Raw genomic sequence first — 20,576 nt, 5'->3', positions numbered from 1 at the left:
TTATCGTGCTCATTGTGCCACCGTGGTAGGCCAGTTTCACATTGCATATTTGGCACACTGCCTTGTCATCGCTCAATTTAAAGTGTCACCACACGGGGGACGTCTTCAGCATTTTGTTTTCCCTTAAACGGCCATGGTGGACTGAAGCGTGACGTCACTGCCGTGAGCGAGAGGGATGTCAGGCGCCGCAGCCGAGACAGTATATCTTTCGACATTTAACAGTGCAATTAAAAAATAATAAATACTGTACAACAATGAGCTGACAGATGTTATTTTGCAGTCCGCCATTATTGATAGCCTACATTAAGCCAAAAAAAAAAACCCCGAATATCTGAATCGCAAAATAGAAACTGAATATCTACCCAACGAACAAATATCCAGATACTCGGGTATTCGGGTCCAGCCTTACTTGGTCATCTCACTGACCAAGACCCTTCTTCAACTCCAGGAATAGTCCTGGTGGTTCCAGAATCCCCCCGTTTCACAGTTACTGAGGCCACTGTGCTCCTGTGAACTCTCGAAGCCATGTGGTTTTGTATCCTTGCCCTGATCTATGCTTTACCACAGTTTTAATGTGGGGGTCTACAGAGAGTTCCTTGGACTTCATGGCTTGATGTCTGGCCTGACACACAGTGTGAATTGTGGGACTTTACATACACAGTTGTGTGCCTTTCTAAACAACGTCCACCAAGTTCAGTTTGCCACAGGTGGACTCCCAAGTTCTAGACACATCTCAGGGATAATTAAAGCAAACAGGATGCACCAGACCACAATTTCAGCTTTAGATTTAATAAATTTGCAAAAAAAATCTAAAAATCGGTGTACAGTTTGGCTGTGGGTTACTGAGTGTAGTGCAGTGGTTTTCAACCTTTTTGGGGTCCTGGACCCCCTGCGTATTTTTGATCTACCCTGAGGACCCCTCCACCTGATCTTGGGGGAGGGGGGTTGCAATTTGTAGAAACAGTAGAAACTGCATTTTAAATTGCATTATAGCATTTATTCACTCTTTGGGGCAAAAATAAGAGCTTTCAGTTGTAACTTAGATATAGTTAACAAAACAGAATTCTTATGCAGTAACTTTCATATATATGTAACAAAACAGAATATGTATTCAGTAACTTTCAGATATATGTAACAACAGAATTTTTATGCAGTAACTTTCAACAATGCAAACGGGAGCGAGATCTCTTATTAAAATACAATAAATTACACTTGTGAAACAGATGTAATTAGAGAAAAAAGTCCTGTTACCCTTTATAGTTTAGGTAGATAAAGGTCTCAGTCACATTTGAGTAAAATAATCCTATTTCTATAAATGTCATAAGATCTTTTTTTTAAGATATTTTATTTTCACGGACCCCTTGCAATTACACCACGGACCACTAGGGGTCCGCGGACCCCCGGTTGAGAAACACTGGTGTAGTGGACTGATGGGCAAAATGGCAATTTTATCCATTTAAGTTTAAATGTACAACTAAAGTTTAAAAAGTGAAGGGGTCTGAACTTTCTGAAGTCACGAATTAGAGGAAAAACATGAATTCTTGATCCCTACAGATAGTCCATGGGCCAGACGATATTTCGGTACACTCAAGGTGGCAAAACTTACTTATAATTTTTGAAAGGATCCATGTCTGTAGATGATATTTTGGTATGATAACCATTCCTGAGTGGCAGCTGTATCACAGTTATCAGCTCATGAAGTTAACCACCCGCTAAACTAAATTGCATTTTAGACGCTGGTGCATATCCTGGTTTAGCCTCATGGTCAGGACATTTTTCAATGTTCTATAATATTGTCTTTGGTATCATTTTAAAGGGGACCTTCTTAGCTTTCATTCAAGCCCTGTTGTGGATATTTCTCACAAATATAGAGGTCACTTGAGCTCTTCAACCCGTCAATAACACACATCTTTCTGCAATTTTCGCCTAAACTATATACTTTCTTTTAGCCCTGTGGCATCTAGGAATATCAGGGACACAAAACACAAAAACTGGAATACTCACAGGACTGTAAAGATTCAGAAAATGTATAATATACCCATACTATTTCATTGTGTGAGGTGATTGTGAGCCTTAAATGAGAACTAGACCAAAGCCAGTTAGGTCACAAACTGGTCTCTATACATTTGTTTAAATACACAATCAAAATACATGATAAAAAGGAATACCATAGTGAGGTAATGAACTATTTTAATATTTTAAACAACATTGACATTTACATATACTTAGTCAATGATACATGTAATCCCATATCATTAGTGGGTATATGTAATGGTAATGGGTAGGGTAATGGGTATATGTGAATATGGTTACATTATTGTTATCAAGCTCTGGGTAACCAAGTCCAGAATCAACATCCTGTGCATCAATAGACTACTACCACAGTAATACCATCAGAATCATCACACTGTCATTCATCAAACTGCTCGTTTCTCTCATCATCTGACTCCCCAAGTTCAAAGTCCAGTTCTGGACCATCCTGCTGTTTTTGGTTACTGCAGGTCTGTAACCTGCACATGTCTGTGCATGGAAGTCCATTTGACAGGCACATGCAGCTTGGCATTTTGCATGAATGCACACACTTGCATGTTAGCATTTCCAAGACCACATCTGGTGCAGGTGGGGAGCGCATCCAGTAAATGGCCAGCTTGCCTTCATCGTCTGTCCATCCATACTCAGTAGGGCTTGGCACCACAGGGTTAGCCTGCAGACAGCACTTCCATATTGCTGCCTGATAGTTGGCTCGTTGAACATGCATAAAGAGACAGTCTCTACATGGTGGCAGCTGGCTGGACTCAACCTCTCCCCTTTTGGTGCAGAAGAGCTGGTAACGCAGTTTGTTCACCTCAGCAGTGCTGCTATTAGCAACATACATCCGACAGGTGAACTGCTCAATTTTCTGGAACAGCTCATCACTCACATTCCATGTCTGTACCAGTTGACTAAAAGTCTCTTGGCAGGAAGTGTGCTTTCTCACTATCTTCAGGGCATTCAGCTTCCCTCGACCAGCAAATGCACTGACAGTGTCGCAGCCTGTGAAGGCATGTAAGCCAATTAGGCTGTCACAGATGCTGTCTCCAAGTGAACTTGCCAGTTTGGTGATGTCGACAAACCGTGTGCGGTTCTGAGTCCCACACTTCTGGTAGATGGGACAGGTGATGTCCTTCTGGAAGCCAAGACAAAGCACCATGACATCAGTGTCCTCAGCTGTGATGATAACTGACTTTGAGCCCGCATTTGCTGCATGCAATGCATGCAGGAGCAGACGGGTGTCAGCTTCTTCATGTGTGGAGTGCAGTTCTGCTGCTTCCTCACACACATCTTCTGTCAACTTGTAGCAGGTTTCCTCACAGGTCATGTACAACACCTTGCCATGCAGCATAGCTCTGTATCGTGGGAGTTTCCACTCTTCCACCAGAAACTTGATGAGACTGGTCTTGTTGGAGGAGCTGCACAGAAATTTTCTCCACTGCTGGACGTGGTGTCCCCCTGCAAGATTCTTGTACTGGAGAGTGATGTCTCCACCCCGGTTCAGTCGTTCAGCATCTTTGATCGAAGTCTGGTGATAGACATCAAAAACAACATCAATCCTCCCACTCTGTGCTCCCTCATGGAGGACCTGGGTCAAGGCTGACTCTGCCACCTGTGCAAAGGTTTTGTTGTTGCCATTCATTTTTTGGACCAGGCTCATCCCATCAGTGATGGAAGTAGATGGGATTGGGATGTCTTCTGAAGGAGATACATTCTTTTCAAGCTCTCTGGCAAGTGCAGCCTTGTTTGTTTTTCGTAAGGACCCATCAGCATTTGCCAGTGCCCATGGTAGTGGGCCCAATGGGTAGGCAAGGACATCCTTCAGATTCACCTTCCTGCTTTCAGCCACCAGGATCATGTGACTGAAAAGGTTTCTATCTGCCTTCAGAACCACATCCTGTGCTTTCTTTCCATGAGCTTGTTTTGTGCTGACATTGGAGAATGTTTTCAGACTTTGCTTGGTCATCTTGTCGTGGAATTTCACAGGTGGTGGGTCTGCATCTAACCTTGTTTGCTGGAATGCTTGGTAGGCCTCTTCTCCTTTCTCAAGAGCTCTCAAGAGATCTATGGTCACATCAGGTGGAGCCATGTTGCCAGTGGAGAGGCTAACCAAATCAATCTCATCAGGGGACATAGGATTGAGCCAGTTATTCTCCATAAGGTCCATGAGAGACTGGACATCTGCTTCATCTCTCTTGATCCTTGGACTCTGTAGATCTGGATGAGACCATTTGCACCTGCCTTGACCTGTCAGGTCTCTCAGCTGTCTGAGGTACATGCTTCTATACTCAGCTGTGAGATAATATTTGGTCACAGCTCCTGGCTTCAAGCTGAGTCCCTTTGTCCCTCCAGCTGTTTGGGTGTCTTTGTTCACCGTTTCTTCTATAGCTTGGTCAACAGGGATTCGGCCAAAGGGATTGGTGGAGCCCAGTTGGACTGAGAAGCCTCCTTCCATGAATTCTGTGTACACATCTGGGTGTGTGATGGGCAGCTCAGACATCTGGGTGTAGTAGTAGGGGAGGTAGCGTGCATAATTCATCCTGTCATAAGCAAAGCACCATGGGATCATTGCTCGAATGCTAGCCAAGTGTAGCATCCAGTCTCCCTCTCTGGATGCTCGGATGAGCCCCAACAAGATTTCAACCATGTCCAAATAGGACATCCAGAAGTTCGAGAGGCTGCCGTTTCCACCTCTAAGGAACTCACGGTAGACTTCAAATAGATCCATGATGCGTGTACAAGAGCTGTTCTCAAGGACCTCCTTCAAAGCATGTTGTGAGACTTCTTTCCCAAGGCTGTCAATGGTCTTCAGTGTCTCATTCAGGTGAACCATGTCATTCCTGTGAGTTTCTTCCAACCAGGACAGGAAACCATTCAAGGTCAGTCGCATGAGAGCCTCATACAGGAGCTTGTGTAGTCGCACTGCCCTGTTGTACTTGCGGCCATCCATAACACCAGCAATTGAGCCTTCTGCAACCATGCCAGACTCAATGCAGAGGTCTTTGAGTCCAGCATCTTGGAAACGCTTTCCTATTATTGCCAGCAGTGTGCAGATGGTGTGGAATACCCCAAGCCTAACGATGATATCATGGAACTTGTCATGGTGTTTCCATGTGATCTCGACAGCCTTCGCATACAGGGCTTGGTCAAAGACACAGACAATCTTCCTCAGGCCTAAGCACTGCATGATGCTCAGTGACTGGTTAAGCACCTCGTTGACAGTAGACATTTGTGTCGCTGGAGCATTGATGGTAGGCAGATAGCCTATATTGTCGGGGATGACCGTCATCTCTCCTCGAGTCAGGATGTTGAAGCCTGTCCAGCTGCTGACTGACTGTTCTTCTTGTTGTGACATGCGTGCTAGGACCCAAAGAAGGTTTTTCTCTCTGGCAAGCTTAGTATTGGCTGCAGTATCGGCATCTGACTTTTTGCTTTGTGGTGGCCCTACCCGTTGTCCAGCATTGTAAGTTGGTAACATTGGTGGGGGTCCATCAATGCTTCTCTTCTTTGTTTTGGGAACAGTGGGCATGGGTTGGACAGGAAGTGGGTTGACTGGCTTTGCTTGTACAGCAATCCCATTGACTCTGTGAGATGTTCCCTCACCACTGACAGTTTCTTCAAGACGGTCGATATTGTCCCAGGCTAAAGTTGTGAATATGCCAGGATGGATGTTAGCTGGAAGGGCAATGCCACTCCCTGATGATGAGAGTTTCTGGAGACACAGGGCAGTGTTGATCTCTTCCATCTGTGAATAGGACACACTGTGACCAAGTCGGTTGAGGATGTTTATCAACTCTACATTTCCTGTCAACGATTTGACACTGAATGGCAGAACAATGTGCTTGGAAGGCTTGGTATTTCCACATGTCACTGCATATACTATGTCATGGCCAAATGACTGCAGAAGGCACTGCACTCTCTGGGATGCATGATCAGGATCATTTGAGCCTGTGAGTAGAGAGTACAGGAAGATAATGAGCGACTCTGGAATGGTAGGACATTCTGCTTCTGGTTTGACTTCAGGCGGCCAGGTTTGAGGAACATCTTGACTTTTAATGTCTGCTCTCAATTTGATGGCTGCTTTGGCTATAACATCTTGTGCACTGACACTTTTCAGGGTCTGCAGCTCCCTTTTGAGAGACTGATTTTCTTTGGCAAGTTCCCTCATGGACAAGTTATCGGGATAGTCGAGGAATTTTCCTTTCTCATCAGGGAATATCTGCAAGGCTCCAGCAAACTCACTCTCCAGGTTTCGCCTTATGTGCTTCTTGATTGATTCCTTGACTTGGGCAATGCCTTGGGAGTTCATTGAAGCTACCAGTCTAGAAGAGAGATCAGTCATTGTCATCACTTGAGGATTGCCAAAAAGCTCCATCCTGATGAAGAGGAACAGCTCATTGTATGCCTTATTCACAGCAGCTTCATACTGGGCTGCAGCATCATCATCTTCATTGCTGGCAACCTCTCCTTTGGAAACCTCTTCTTTGGTGTAAAGTCTATAGCATGACCTGTGGTAGTGCCCTTCAGCTGCTACAAGGTCTCTACTCACAATGGAAAGGATTCTGCTGTCCCTTTTCTTTGTGGCTGCACTCCTGATCTTTGCAACAGCTCGCAGTTCTCGACACTGCACCAGTACTTCTCTCGTATTCTGTCTCTTGGAATATTTGCTGTTTTTCTGACAAAATATGCACTCTGCATCATAAGTCCTAGATGTACTTGGAGCATGTCGAGCTACTCTCTTAGATTGTTTCTCTTTAGCAGAGACACAACTTTTCTTTTCTTTTGCAAGGAGGCCATCAAGAATTTGCTTCATAGTGAAGATACTGCGACACTTTCTGTGGTAGTAGATTGCTGGAATCTGTCCCTCAGGAATGTCTTTTGCCAGTTTCAAAACTGGTGCATGATTTCGTATCTGAGCTTCCCTGAGCAGAGTTCTCCATGAGTCGACACTTCGTAGTGAAACCAGCTTATCTGTATCATCAGAACAGTGGATAATGCACTCCACCCGTGGGCGCTTTGGTATTGGGTAAAAACTTGCTTGTTCACCAGTGGCCATATTCAGTCAGTTTTCACCTGCCACATACAAACAAATACATGTAACTTAGGTGTATGAACACTACTAAAACAAAGTTTACTTTGCTTCACCAGCGTCATATTACCATTATTTATCTTACATAGCCACAAATAGATACATTACCTAGTTGCTATGCAACAGCTGTATTTTGTCCACATGAGGCCGCTAAAATCAACACAAGATGAAAGTTCCTCGTAGCCACTTTAACTAATCATATTAACATATACATTAAAAGAACATGCTAACATTATGGGAAATTAGCTTACAATCTTCTCCAGAGTGAGACAAGAAGATAGATACCAGTTTCCTCTATATGTGTTTAGTAGAAAGCTATCTGGCTGCACGTTAGCCTAGCTTAGCACAATGAATGGAAGTACACAGTACTGGTTATCCTTGGTTGTTGGCCAACTAAGAACTGTCCCAGAGTTTAAGCTAGGCTAATCAGTACCAGGGGTGTTGAAATGCTATATTTGTAAAAATCTGGGCAAATACACAATCGTGAGAGGCACAGAAACAGGTTTCCTGAAAGAAAAATGAAATAGCTGCTCATTTGGAAAGGTTATCATGTATTATTTTACTTCTGTTAGTGTACCAAATAAAATGGCACCAGTGAAGGTGTGTCGCCTTGGGTGATATCGATATCTGGTCTGACCCATGGACTAACTGGCTTTGGTCTAGTTAGTTTCTTAGTAATAATGCCCTTCTAATTTAAGGTTCACAATCACCTCACACAATGAAATAGTATGGGTATATTATACATTTTCTGAATCTTTACAGTCCTGTGAGTATTCCAGTTTTTGTGTTTTGTGTCCCTGATATTCCTAGATGCCACAGGGCTAAAAGAAAGTATATAGTTTAGGCGAACATTGCAGAAAGATGTGTGTTATTGACGGGTTGAAGAGCTCAAGTGACCTCTATATTTGTGAGAAATATCCACAACAGGGCTTGAATGAAAGCTAAGAAGGTCCCCTTTAAAATGATACCAAAGACAATATTATAGAACATTGAAAAATGTCCTGACCATGAGGCTAAACCAGGATATGCACCAGCGTCTAAAATGCAATTTACTTTAGGGGGTGGTTAACTTCATGAGCTGATAACTGTGATACAGCTGCCACTCAGGAATGGTTATCATACCAAAATATCATCTACAGACATGGATCCTTTCAAAAATTATAAGTAAGTTTTGCCACCTTGAGTGTACCGAAATAGGAAATTTTGGGCTCTGGCCCATGGACTAAGAGAGGAGGTCCGAGGGCACTGTTATGCTGGGGGGAGGGGGGCATTTTCCTGGCATGGTTTGAGTCCACTTGTCTCCTTAGAGGCAAGGGTCACTGCGAATCTGAGTTATGAAACATGTTTACCATGATGGGAGTGGTCTTGTCCAGGATGACAATGCCCCCTATCCGCAGGGCGTTGTCACATCGCCACTGTTACTCCCTGGTGGAGTTAAGGATTGTACAGGTATTTGGCTTACTGTAATGGGATTTTTTGTCTCCCTTCCATCTCCTTGTCGTGGGTCTTTGCAGGACTCCTACTCTTACGTCCGGTCCACGGCTCCGGCTGTGGCCTATGACAGTAAGCAGTACTACCAGCAGCCTACGGCAACAGCAGCTGTGGCTGCGGCTGCTGCTGCTGCACAGCCACAACCCACCGTTGCCGAGTCCTACTACCAGACAGGTACGCTTATTATACCCTGAAGAAAAGTCTCTAAAGTCAGTACATTTTTATTTTATGAGGAGGCAAATCATCAGTATTATTGAGTAACTCATTCATGTACTTCCTGATTTTGTATTGTTGTTTTTTGTAATTCAATAGATTTTGACGTGAACCTCATTACCTCTCTTTTTGGTATTTGTCCTCTACCCAATCTCAGGCCCCAAACCCGGTTACACGCAGGGGGTAACGCCGTACACACAGACACAGCAGACACGTCAAGTGACTGCCATTAAGCCAGCTGCCCCCAGCCCAGCTACGTCAACCTTCTCAATTTACCCAGTGTCCTCCACTGTCCAGCCTGTGGCCGCAGCGGCAGCCTCTGTTGTCCCCTCGTACTCCCAGAGTCCCACCTACAGCACCAACGCCGTCACGTATTCGGGTAAGCTTAAAAGCCAGTAAATGTGTTGACTTCAGTGTTATGTTCTTAATCATTGACGATGACATTCATTTGTAGAAGTTTGTTTATTGTTTATACTTCAACACTCAAAAACAACTTGTATAAAGTTTGTGAGTTTGTACTTTCTGTAACTATCATTAAGACTAGTTATGAACTTGGTGATTTGACCAGTGGCTGATGGGAAGGGGGTGAGATTTCATGTCACATTGCAGACAATAGATAAACTGGCAGCTGGTGAGATTAATTAGGGGAGCACCGACACCAGTGTATGTACAGGAGGAGGAGGAGGTGGCGCCAGATAGTTGATGTGGAGTGGCGGCCGAAAAGCAGACGAACACATCCGTGCATTCAAACGGGATGAGAAATGACAACGTTACAAGCATGTGTAACTTAGACGAGTGCGGGATGAGTCCCAGGCACGGACGCAACGCGTCACATAGGCAGGGCGGACCACGGTTTTTTTGTTTTTGTTTTTTTTACCTGCTACACCAACTGCGTGTGGTTGCATGCTAACCGGTTTTACTGCTTCACTTCTGCTTCAACAGGTAAAAACAAAACAAAACATGGAACTGTGTAAAAACAGTACAGTCTGTTTAAAATGAGTAAAATAAATACCCCATTGTACCAGAGGCAATGCGACGCAACAATGCAACTTTGTGGGGTTCCTCCCCCTTTTCTCCCCAGTCGTATCCGGCCAATTACCCCACTCTTCCGAGCTGTCCCATTCGCTGCTCCATCCCCTCTGCCGATCCAGGGAGGCCACCTTGTGGGGTTTTTTTTTCCATTTCACATTAAAATAGATAATTTAATCAATGTGTATCCATGATCCTGTAGTTAAAATAGTCTAGTTAATTAGTTCAGTACCTGTTAATATAGCCTACGCTTCCAAACCGTGCTTAACCGACTGCATTATCACTCGGCAAAACGCAATATGCATGCAGTGTAGCAGAAAACACTGCTGCCACGCAACCACAGGCAACACACATGCAGTTGGTGTAGCAAGTAAAAAAAAAAAAACAACCTGCTCCACCCGTGCTCCGCCGTGCCTACGTGACTTGCCGCATTCGTGTCTGATGTTTAGTCCCCACAGACAGCAGTAACACATAACATATCAGTTCAGTTGTTCTGCTACGGTTGTATGTTGTACTGAAATCCACTGAATGTGTTCCAGGTTACAGTTAAGTGAAATGTGTGGCGGGGCCATGTTCGTTCCGGAAAACACAAGTTTAACATTAGAATGTCAGCAACCGCATCATGTTGTGTACCTAATTTGTTACAGTCAGAAAGTGAGGAACATCTGATGAAAATAAAAACATGTTATTAGAACTGTAATGGTATTATTAAGTACCCATATCCGTACTCGGTATCAGCAAGTACCCAAATGTAAGTACTTGTACTTGGTCTGAAAAGGTGGTATCAGTGCATCCCTTTAATAATCATTCCTTTTGAGCCACCAGTTACATTTTTATTGTACTTAAAATATCAGAAACTTTACCAGTTGCACAGGGTCCAGACTAGCGGCACCACAATCTGAACTACTCAGCCTTCCTCTGTACGGTAACCAAAGTAGCACTATTCACTCATACAGTAGCAACATTATTATATGTTAACTAGTTAAGTGGCTCAAAGTTTGTACTTGTAAAGATTCACTTGCATACACAAAAACTTTATTCAACAACATCTACAGTGGCAGAAGAACTTTTTGGAACCAGACTTCTGGTCCAGATGTAGGACAGAGTAGACATGCGAAGGAGTCGCTCCCAAACAAATTACTTTTTTTTTTCACTTGGGGGGAAAAAACATCTTGTTTTATTTTATCCCACACTTGTCGAACGAAATTGCCTCTCGAACTACTACGGACATATGGGGGGAAAAAACCAACCGAAGAAGTCCTTTCTGGAGATTTCAAGTGCTACAGGTCTCTGAAAGTTTGGGAAACATAGCTGCCGATATGGAACCTGTTTCAGCCTCCCTTCTGATCTCTGAACTCAACAAGCTCAGGACAAGCCTCTCAGCTGAACTGACAACCGCCCTGTCTCCAACTCAAGCTTCAGTTGATGCAGTCCGTCTTACTTCAGACAACCACGGGCAAACTCTCACTGGCATTGAAGCTTGCCTCACGGATCACAGTGACAGGACAACATCGATGGAGGCACCTCTCACTGAGTTAGTGACTGAAAACGCTTAATTTAAGACTAAAGAAAATACTTTTCTTCAGTGACTTAAGCACTAACCTGGCGAAGAACCGGGCCGTGTTTAGTGGTGTGAAGTCATCCCTTTATAAGAAAGGCGTCAAGTTCACTATGCAACATCCAGCTGTCCTCCATGTGGTTTTTGAGGGCAAAACGATCAGCTTTGACTCTCCAGCAAAGGCTGAGGAATTCTACTCAAGGAAAATGGAATCAACCTGAGCTGATCAGACAGACTGAACACCAGTCAATAAGCTCTGAGAACATTTGGCTAGAACGAGACTGTGCTAAATATCACACTGTAACTGGCTGTTCATTTCATCTGGACTGATGCTATGTAAGTGTTTTATGTTGTTTACATTGTCTCCGGTGAACTGTAGTTGCTTTAGTTTAAAGTTTGGCCAGCTGACTGTATTTAGACAGTAAGGCTAGCCTATGCTAGACAAAGCTGACAATGCCAGCGGTGTTATTTTCTTTTCTATTTTGTAATAATAATAAATCAATCTTATATAGCGCTTTTCTAACACTTAAAGTCGCTTTATAATAAATGGGGTGAAACAAGACAACAGATAAACATAACACAAACATACAGGGGTGGATGGGAGGGGGTCTACGAGAGGGAGAAGCAGCAGCCGCACACGACGCCAGCAGTACTCTCCCACTTTAAACACATACAAAAGGGCAAGAAAAACAAAAAACAACCGCAGTGTACACGAACAGGAACAACTTTTGGATCCGTGGAAACATAAAATCCGGGTGAAAATCAGTTTCAACCGGTCTGCTCCTTTTAAAAAATCTGGGTATTTTTCGGTGAAAATCGGTAAAAAAAACGAAAACGCTGAGCCCTGTCAAAAAGGTAGGTGTTGGTTGTCAGTGTGTGACAATTAGTTACAGCACTATGTCCCTGGGCCACTAATAATAATCCAAGTAAAAACGACAGGGGCAATGGTGCAGAGAATATATCGGAGATACTGAAATACTAGATGTTAGCAGGTTACTTACATACATGTCTGAGGTAGATGGACATGACAGTGTACCAGTATATGTACAATGTACAGTACAGTATATACAACATGTACAGTACAGTATGTACAACGTGGTTGGATTTATTCACAATGTTAAGCATTCATTTGCCTGTGGAGAGAAGCTTTTTTATATCTGGTTGTTTTGGGATACAGTGCTCTGTAGCGCCTACCAGAGGTGGGGGGGAATTGGAAGAGGTTGTGACCAGGGTGTGATGGGTCTGCAGTGATGTGGCCTGCCCATTTCCTGAAGATTATCACTCAGCTGCACATCAGTAAATGTGTCATTGTGTCTGTCATCTTTAAAGCCGTAAAACTGAGCAGTAAAATTTTAAAATCAATTGGAAATACAACAGGGAGGCAGTGTAGGGAGGCAAGCACAGGAGCGATACGGTCATGCGTCCTTGTCCCGGTGATGAGCCGAGCAGCAGCGTTTTGTACCAGCTGCAGACGCAGGAGGGAGCCCTTGCTGATACCAGAATAAAGTGCGTCACAGTAGTCAAGCCAAGAGTAGATAAACACAAAGCAAAGTACTCGTTATTTAAGTTGGAATTTTGTTATTACTTAAATACCTTAAACTGAAAATTTCCAAAGCAATTAAAACATAAAAATATGGGTTGAACTTACTAATTCTAACAGAAATATCCAATATCATTTAGCTTTTGTATACCCCTATCAGTTTTCTTTTTTATTCATTTTTTATGTATTTATTGGTATACACACATGTTCTGTTTGAGAATGTGTAAATGTATTTTAAAAAATTGTGTAACATTTTTTTAAGCAATATATTTATTGAAATTTGTTTGCAAATTACATCAAAACAAGCAATAGCACAGTACAGCAAACATTCCCCCCCCCCCCATAACCCCGTCCCTATAACAAGTAATACAATTCAAAGCAGGGTTAAAGAAGATAATAAAAATAAAAATTGAATTAATAAAAATAATAGTAATTTTTTTCACAGACTGATTAGAGGGTGTGGGTTTTTTTCAGTTGCTTTTACCCATATAAACAATCAGATAGAGTTGTTCTACTCCCCCAGAGCTTGTTCTTGCTGAAGCAAGTTACCAACATTAGTATTATGTCTTAAGAAGTACAGAAACAATCCCCAGATTTTATCAAAAACACTTTGTTTACGTCTAACAATATACATTATTTTTTCCATTGACATGTTTGAAGCCATTTCTTTAACCCACATACCAATTTTTGGTCCATCAACACTTTTCCAATTAAGAGCAATTACACGTTTTGCTTGTAATATACACATATCTATAAATCTGAACTCCTTGCTATGTAAATGTGGGATGGTAGGATATAAACCAAGAATAAAAAGCTTTGGACTCAATGGTAATTTCTTTGACAAAATTTGATCAATCATATCAACAACATCTTGCCAGAAGGTTTTCACTTCCACACATTCCCATATTCAGTGAAACAGCGTCCCTCTTGCCTCACTACACTTAACACAGGTATCAGGAATATTGTCATTAAGCTTGTGCAATTTAACAGGAGTTTTATATGTACACATCAGCCATTTATACTGTAGAAGCTTTAGGTTGCTGCGAACTGTCTGTCTCTGGGCCTCTTTACATGCCTCACTCCATTCTTCTAAAGATATTTCCTCCTCTATATCTCAGTTTTGTCTCTGATGATTCATCAGATCCAGATACAAATAAGTCATACATAGTTGAAACTAAACCTTTATCATAACAGTGTTTTGTGACTGCAACTTCTGATATAGAAATGGTAGGAATGTCTAATGAATGGCTTTGACAGGATGATATAAAACTCCATAGCTGAAGATATTTGAAAAAGGAATGTCATACTTGGTAGATATTTCCTCAAAGGACATGAATACTTCATCCTCCTCCCTGTACATGTCTTGCGCTTTCCTTAACCCCTTTTCAGCCCATAATTTAAATTCCCTATCATTTTGCTCTGGTTTGAAATTGGCATTACCCCAAATAGGACTGAAGCGTGACCGGGACATATTTATATTCAAATACTTACAAGCATCGAACCAAACATCAATCATATTCAATATTATAGGGTTGTCTGCTGAATACAAATACAGGTGCAATGGTAAGCCCGGTTTAACAGAGCAGGCTTCCAGATCAATCCAAGCTGGGGGACTTCCAGATGAGAAGTAAAACATAATCGACCTTAATTGTGCTGCCCAGTAATACCATTGGATATTTGGACATTTCAGGCGTCCTCGATCATATGGTAGATAAAGTAAAGATAGACGTAATCTAGGACGTTTATTTTGCCAAATAAAGTTGGTAAACAGTTTCTTGATTTTCGTGAACAAAGATGAAGGAGGGGGTAGGGGGATATTCTGGAACAAATAAAGAAATTTGGGAAGTATATTCATCTTTAGGATATTAATCCTGCTGATCATTGAAATAGGTAAGGATGTCCAACGCTCTATCGAAGCAATACTAGCGTCCAGGATGGGCTCATAATTTGACTGAGCAATCTTATTCACCTCAGGAACAATTTTTATTCCCAAATATGTAAATGTGTCTGTTGGGTTGAAGGTAGAAGCATAAACAAGACCATTCTTCCTCTCTGTTTCATTCAGTAACATTATAGATGATTTGGAGTAATTCACTTTATAACCGGATATTTTCCCAAATGTTTCAATAAGGCTTAGGAGCGCTGGGATAGATTTATGCAGATTTTTAAGCATTAGTATCACATCATCGGCAAAGAGTGCTACCCTGTGCTCCAGATGTCCCTCTCGAATTCCATAAATATCACTGTGTGTCCTCACCGCTATAGCAAATGGTTCTATTGCTAGGATAAAAAGTAAAGGCGATAAAGGGCTCCCTTGAGGGCAACTTCTACAAATGTTCAAAGGTTTAGAAACCTTACTATTCGTCAAAACTTCTGCAGTAAGCCCTGTACAAAGCAATCTTACCCATTTGATAAATGTATCCCCAAAGCCAAATCGTGTTAACACCTCAAACAGATAAGGCCATTCAACACGGTCGAAGGCCTTCTCTGCATCAAATGAAAGTAAGGCCGTGTCAGGCGCCTCCCTCTGACTGTATAAAATATTGAGCACTCGTCTAACGTTGTGAAAACCCTGTCTCCCTTGAATGAATCCGTTCTGGTCTTCCCCCACTACTCTAGGTAGAAGATCCTCCAATCTTCTTGCAAGAATTTTACAGAGTATTTTTGTATCAGAATTTAGGAGACTAATTGGACGCATATTTTCACATTTTGTATTTGGTTTCCCCGGTTTTGGGAGTAAAGTGATTAGGGCGCCCCTCATAGATGTAGGGAGAAGACCATTCTCAAAGGATTCCTGAAACATCTCCAAGAGGGGTGGTATTAATTTGGTTTGACATTTTTTATAAATGTCTATAGGGATGCCATCTGGATCTGCTGATTTTCCAGCCTGCATACACCCAATTGCTTCTGCAATTTCCAACGCAGTTACATCTTGATCTAATACTCTACATTCCTCTTCCGAAATTTTAGGAATATTAAGATTGTCTAGGAATTGTGTTTGCGTGTCCAGATTAGGGGAGCACTCAGAGCTGTATAATTTCCCATAGAAGTCTCTAAAGGCTTCATTAATCTCTGTTGGGTCCGCTATAGTTCTACCACTTGGGACTTCAATACAATTAATAGACCTTTCTGTTTGTTGTTGTTTAATGCTCCATGCTAGAAGTTTTCCGGGCTTTTCCCCCTGATCATAGTAGGACTGTTTGAGTCTCATTAAATCAGCAGCCGCTTCATTAGCTGCCAATTCATTGTTCTTTGATCTAAGCAGTAGCAGTCTTGCATGAACATCTGTAGGTATATGTCTATTATTATATATTTCTGTTTCCAGTTTTTTGATTTCCTCATCTAATGTCTTCATTTCAAGTCATGTAGCCTTTTTCTTGGAGCTAGTGAAGGAAATGATTTGGCCCCTTATAAAGGCTTTGAAAGCCTCCCACCTTGTGCTAGCAGAAGTATGGGACTTGTTACATTCAAAATACAGGTCAATCTGCTGATCTAAGAAATCTATGAATGTAGGATCCGCAAGCCACCCGGGTTGAGAACGCCATCTCGGGGGGTCGCACACTAAGTTATTATCTTCATAGGTCAAGGATACTGCAGCGTGGTCAGACAGAACTATACTACTATAATGACATTCATCTATTTTGGAGGCAAGTAGTGCTGAAACCAAAAAGTAGTCTATGCATGAGTGAGTTCTATAAGTACCGGAATAGCAGGAATACTCTACTGCGTTCGGTTTACCATGCCTCCAAACATCAAACAAATTCAATTCCTTCATAAAATGGTGCATCGTCTTTCTGGACTTACTGTAGGTATCATCTAAACCAGTTGACCTGTCTGTTGAAGGATCTAACGTACTATTAAAGTCGCCAGCTATTATGTATTTCCCAGGATGATTTGAAGCAGTCAAAAACAGACTATTATAGAATTTAGAGTCATCTTCATTGGGGCCGTAAACATTTATCAAAGTTAAGGTTTCAGATAATAGCCTACCCTGGACTATAATATACCTCCCTGCAGGGTCCTTAACTACATGCTGTACCCGTAATGGAACCGATTTATGAATTATTATCATAATCCCTCTAGCATGAGTGGTGTAAGGAGCAGACAACACTTGACCCTGCCATCGTCTTGCTATTTTGGGAACGTCCTCATCCACCATGTGTGTTTCTTGTAAAAAAAACGATTTTTGATTTCAAGGATTTTATCCTGCTCATTACCTGCTTCACCTTTGTGAGTTTGATCAAACCCCTACAATTCCACGAAGTAAATTGTACCTTGCAACTCTCTGACATTGATTCCGGTATGTTATATTAGGAACCGTAGTGAAAAAATACTTTGACAAACCACACCCACTGATGAAAGAATAAATAATAAAATGAAACCACAAAAACCCACCCTCAACCCCATACGAACCTAAAGTCCACAAACTCTGGACATCCCCTCCCATCCCACATTTAACTACCGCTAAAACGAGTTTCTCTACCTTTTCTTTTCTTCTCGCTCTAGCTCGCTATCTTACTTTTTCTAAATACTAATCACACATAACATCAGTAATGAACTGTTCAACGCTTACAACATGTAGGCATATATAAAATTAACCATCCGAACACATACACAAACCTGGAACCTGTGCATGTAGACTGGAAGACAAGGAGAGGGAAAAGTCTGTAGCCTGGTCACAAGAGTCCGCGATGCATTGGGCCTTCCTCCGACAGGCGCACAAACCAATGATGACTCTGTCCCTTAGGCCTAGGCCTACTTGGATGTGCCCATGTCATTTCGGCTGGTGCTTGGACATTGTCTCTCATTCAGGGTTAAGTGCATTCCACAAAAGCTGAATAGTCTAGCTATAAACGAGACTCAGTCCTGTCCAGGTAGAAAAAGAAAGCCTAAACAAAAGCAAAATGGCGACAGTCCGAACACATAGCTACATCTTTCGTGTAAATGGAAATAAAGTGGGCTTAATGGCCTACTGCGTCAGTCCTTATCCAAGGGATTGAATAAACCTCTCCACTTCTGCTGGGGTTTGAAAGGTGTGGGATCTCTCGTCGTGTGTTACCAGGAGCTGGGCTGGAAAGGTGATTCTGTGCTTGTGGATCCCCCTGTCTCTCTACTTCTTTCGGACCTGATCGTAGTCGCGCTGCATCTTATGCACCCCAGCAGAGAGCTCGATGTGAAAACGGACCGGCTTGTTCTTGTTAAGGACCTGTCCCTTGGTTTTGGCTGCCTTTAGTACTCGCTCCCTGTCCTTAAAGTTCATGAACCTCATTATCAATGTCCTTGGATGACCCGTGCGAGAGTCTACCGGAGCGCCGATTCTATGAGCTCGCTCCACTACCAAGCCCTCCCGTGGATCCATGTTCAGAGCCTCCGGCAACCACTTCTCCAAAAATGCAGGTGCATCCTGGCCCTCTTCTTTCTCCGGTAGGCCCACCAACCTTACGTTATTTCGCCGACTCCTGCATTCCAAGTCATCCACTTTGTCAGTAAGGCTTTTGACGGTGCTTTCCAGCATGCTAACTCGGGGTGTTAGCTTCTTAACGTCGTCCTCCACGTCAGAAATCCGTTGTTCGGCCTGTTCCATGTGACCCATGCATTCCTGTATTTGTTTCTTTACATCCACAATTGTCGATTGCACTCCATCAATTTTCTTGTTAAGTCCACTTTTCAAAGACTGTATGGCTTTCATGATATCTTGGTTGCTATTCTTATCTGTGTCTAACATTTCGTCATCTTCTTCCTCGTGGTTGTCTTCTTCGTTAGCCATATTTTCAACCTTCATGGCATCGCTAGCCTTCTCAGCCCCTTCCTCGTGTCGCAATTTCCTTTTCTCCTTCTCTTTCTCTCTCTTTGCCTTTTCTTTCAGGTTTTTCCCTGACATTTTAGTTTTGGGTACTCTTATACACGTATTGCGGGACTTTGGACAAGATTCGGATTAGTATTGTAGGATTAATTTACATGGTAGCTGCGGAGCTTGAGATTTGCGACCTCCTAGTCCCTCGCCATAACCGGAAGTCAAAATTTATTTTCTAAAATTGTAAATTAAAAAAAAAAGGATGGCTGCTGCATGCGGTTGTGGTATTATTTGATCCAAGGATGGAATAACTGAGTTACTTGACATTTGGAATGAGGAGCACTTAAAATTACAGCTGTGGAGGATCCAGCTGTTAAATCAGGAACACTTCATTTGTCATTTCACTTCATGCACTTGTGTACATGAAATGGATCAAAATGCCGTTCCCCCCAGCCCACAGCACCACAACACAAAATGTAAAATAAAAATGCATCCAAAAACTACAAGAACACACATATCCAAACTAACATATGTATCAAAATTAAACAAAGAATCACTATCCAAGGGAACAAACACCAGCCAGGACGACTGTCAAAACTGCCGGTCTGCATGGGCTAGCAGTTAGCTCAGCCCGCTCCGCTTCTGCGTCCTGTCAGACCGCCCTCAGCGTTTCCTCCTCAGCTCTTGGCAGGGGCCATGGTCCCTGGGCCCACCGGACAAAGCAGACCAACCAAGCTCTCCCAGCCGATCCAGAGCCAGCTCTCCCAGCCAGACACCCTCGACACACCTCCCCGCGCTTCTCACGAAGACATCAAAAACACCACAGTCAGCGCCAGGTGAGGCCGTCGCCAGACCGCTCTCGGGTGTTATCTGAACTGCCGGGCTGCATGGGCTAGCAGTTAGCTTAGCCTGCCCCGCTCTCCCAGCCGATCTAGCGCCAGCTCTCCCAGCCATCAACCGAAGACAAAACTTAGGCGTGGACAAAGACACTGCATGGACGGCACTGGGTGAGGCTGCCGCAAATGTGAATTCGCGCTGCCACCTTCCGCCACCGGTACTGGGTGAGGCCGCTGAAAACTCGAATTTGCACAGCCATCTTCCCACACCGTAAGCAGAATGTGTTGGAAATGTGTCGCAAAGGATGGAATACCAGAGTTCAGGAGAGTTGTCTGGGGATGTCAGGTGACCATGTCTTCCATGAGGCCCATACTATCATCTGTTGCAATGAAGGTTTTGTATAATTAAGAAGAAATTTTCTCTTCCACCCCCAAGTTGAGAAATATGTCTGTCAAGGCTGAACATCGTGGTCATTTTATGAAAGATGTTACTCTAGATTTGATCACATGGCAGGTGGATATGTTGACAGAAAATGTGCTGGGGAAGGAGTATGTCAGACTCGATGTCAGACAGAATTGTCAACTCATTGCACCCCATTTTCATCTTCAGTCTGACATTGCCTCCACTGATTTCTGTGGGGGAGGGTGATTCGATTTTCCCCTACCAATCACTGGAGGCCAACATATGTGCCTGAATCTAATGTAATTTTAAGTTGACACTGATGTGTACCAATGCTGACATACTGGTTTTGCTGGTGTTTTAAGAGTGGAGTGGAGCGGAGCGAAGTAAAGACAAACTACGATGTCAGGCGAAATTGAGAAGACATGCTGTCTATCTAAAACACCTTGGCAATACTTGATAACAGCTTGACAACGGTGGTAGTTCCACCCGTGGCGCTGATTAGTTAATTGTTAGCACACACACAAACACCCCGCGCCGCTCATTGTATAATCTCTTTTTCAGCCAAAAAACTGTTGTTTCACGTCATGATACC

The 20,576-nt window shown here is 42.9% G+C and overlaps 1 protein-coding gene across 2 annotated transcripts in view; it reads left to right on the top strand.

The window, feature by feature from the left end:
* Nucleotides 1–20,576, top strand: part of zfr (zinc finger RNA binding protein) — a 68,617-nt gene that overhangs the window by 9,667 nt on the left and 38,374 nt on the right. For both annotated transcript variants that reach the window (XM_056285713.1, XM_056285721.1), the window contains exons 4-5: nt 8,635–8,785; nt 8,982–9,203. In XM_056285713.1, coding sequence (XP_056141688.1) covers nt 8,635–8,785; nt 8,982–9,203 — 373 coding nt within the window. The remainder of the gene's footprint in view (nt 1–8,634; nt 8,786–8,981; nt 9,204–20,576) is intronic.

Source organism: Lampris incognitus, chromosome 1, assembly GCF_029633865.1.
Source record: "Lampris incognitus isolate fLamInc1 chromosome 1, fLamInc1.hap2, whole genome shotgun sequence".
NCBI lineage: Eukaryota > Metazoa > Chordata > Actinopteri > Lampriformes > Lampridae > Lampris > Lampris incognitus.
This window is presented reverse-complemented; position numbering and strand designations above follow the sequence as displayed.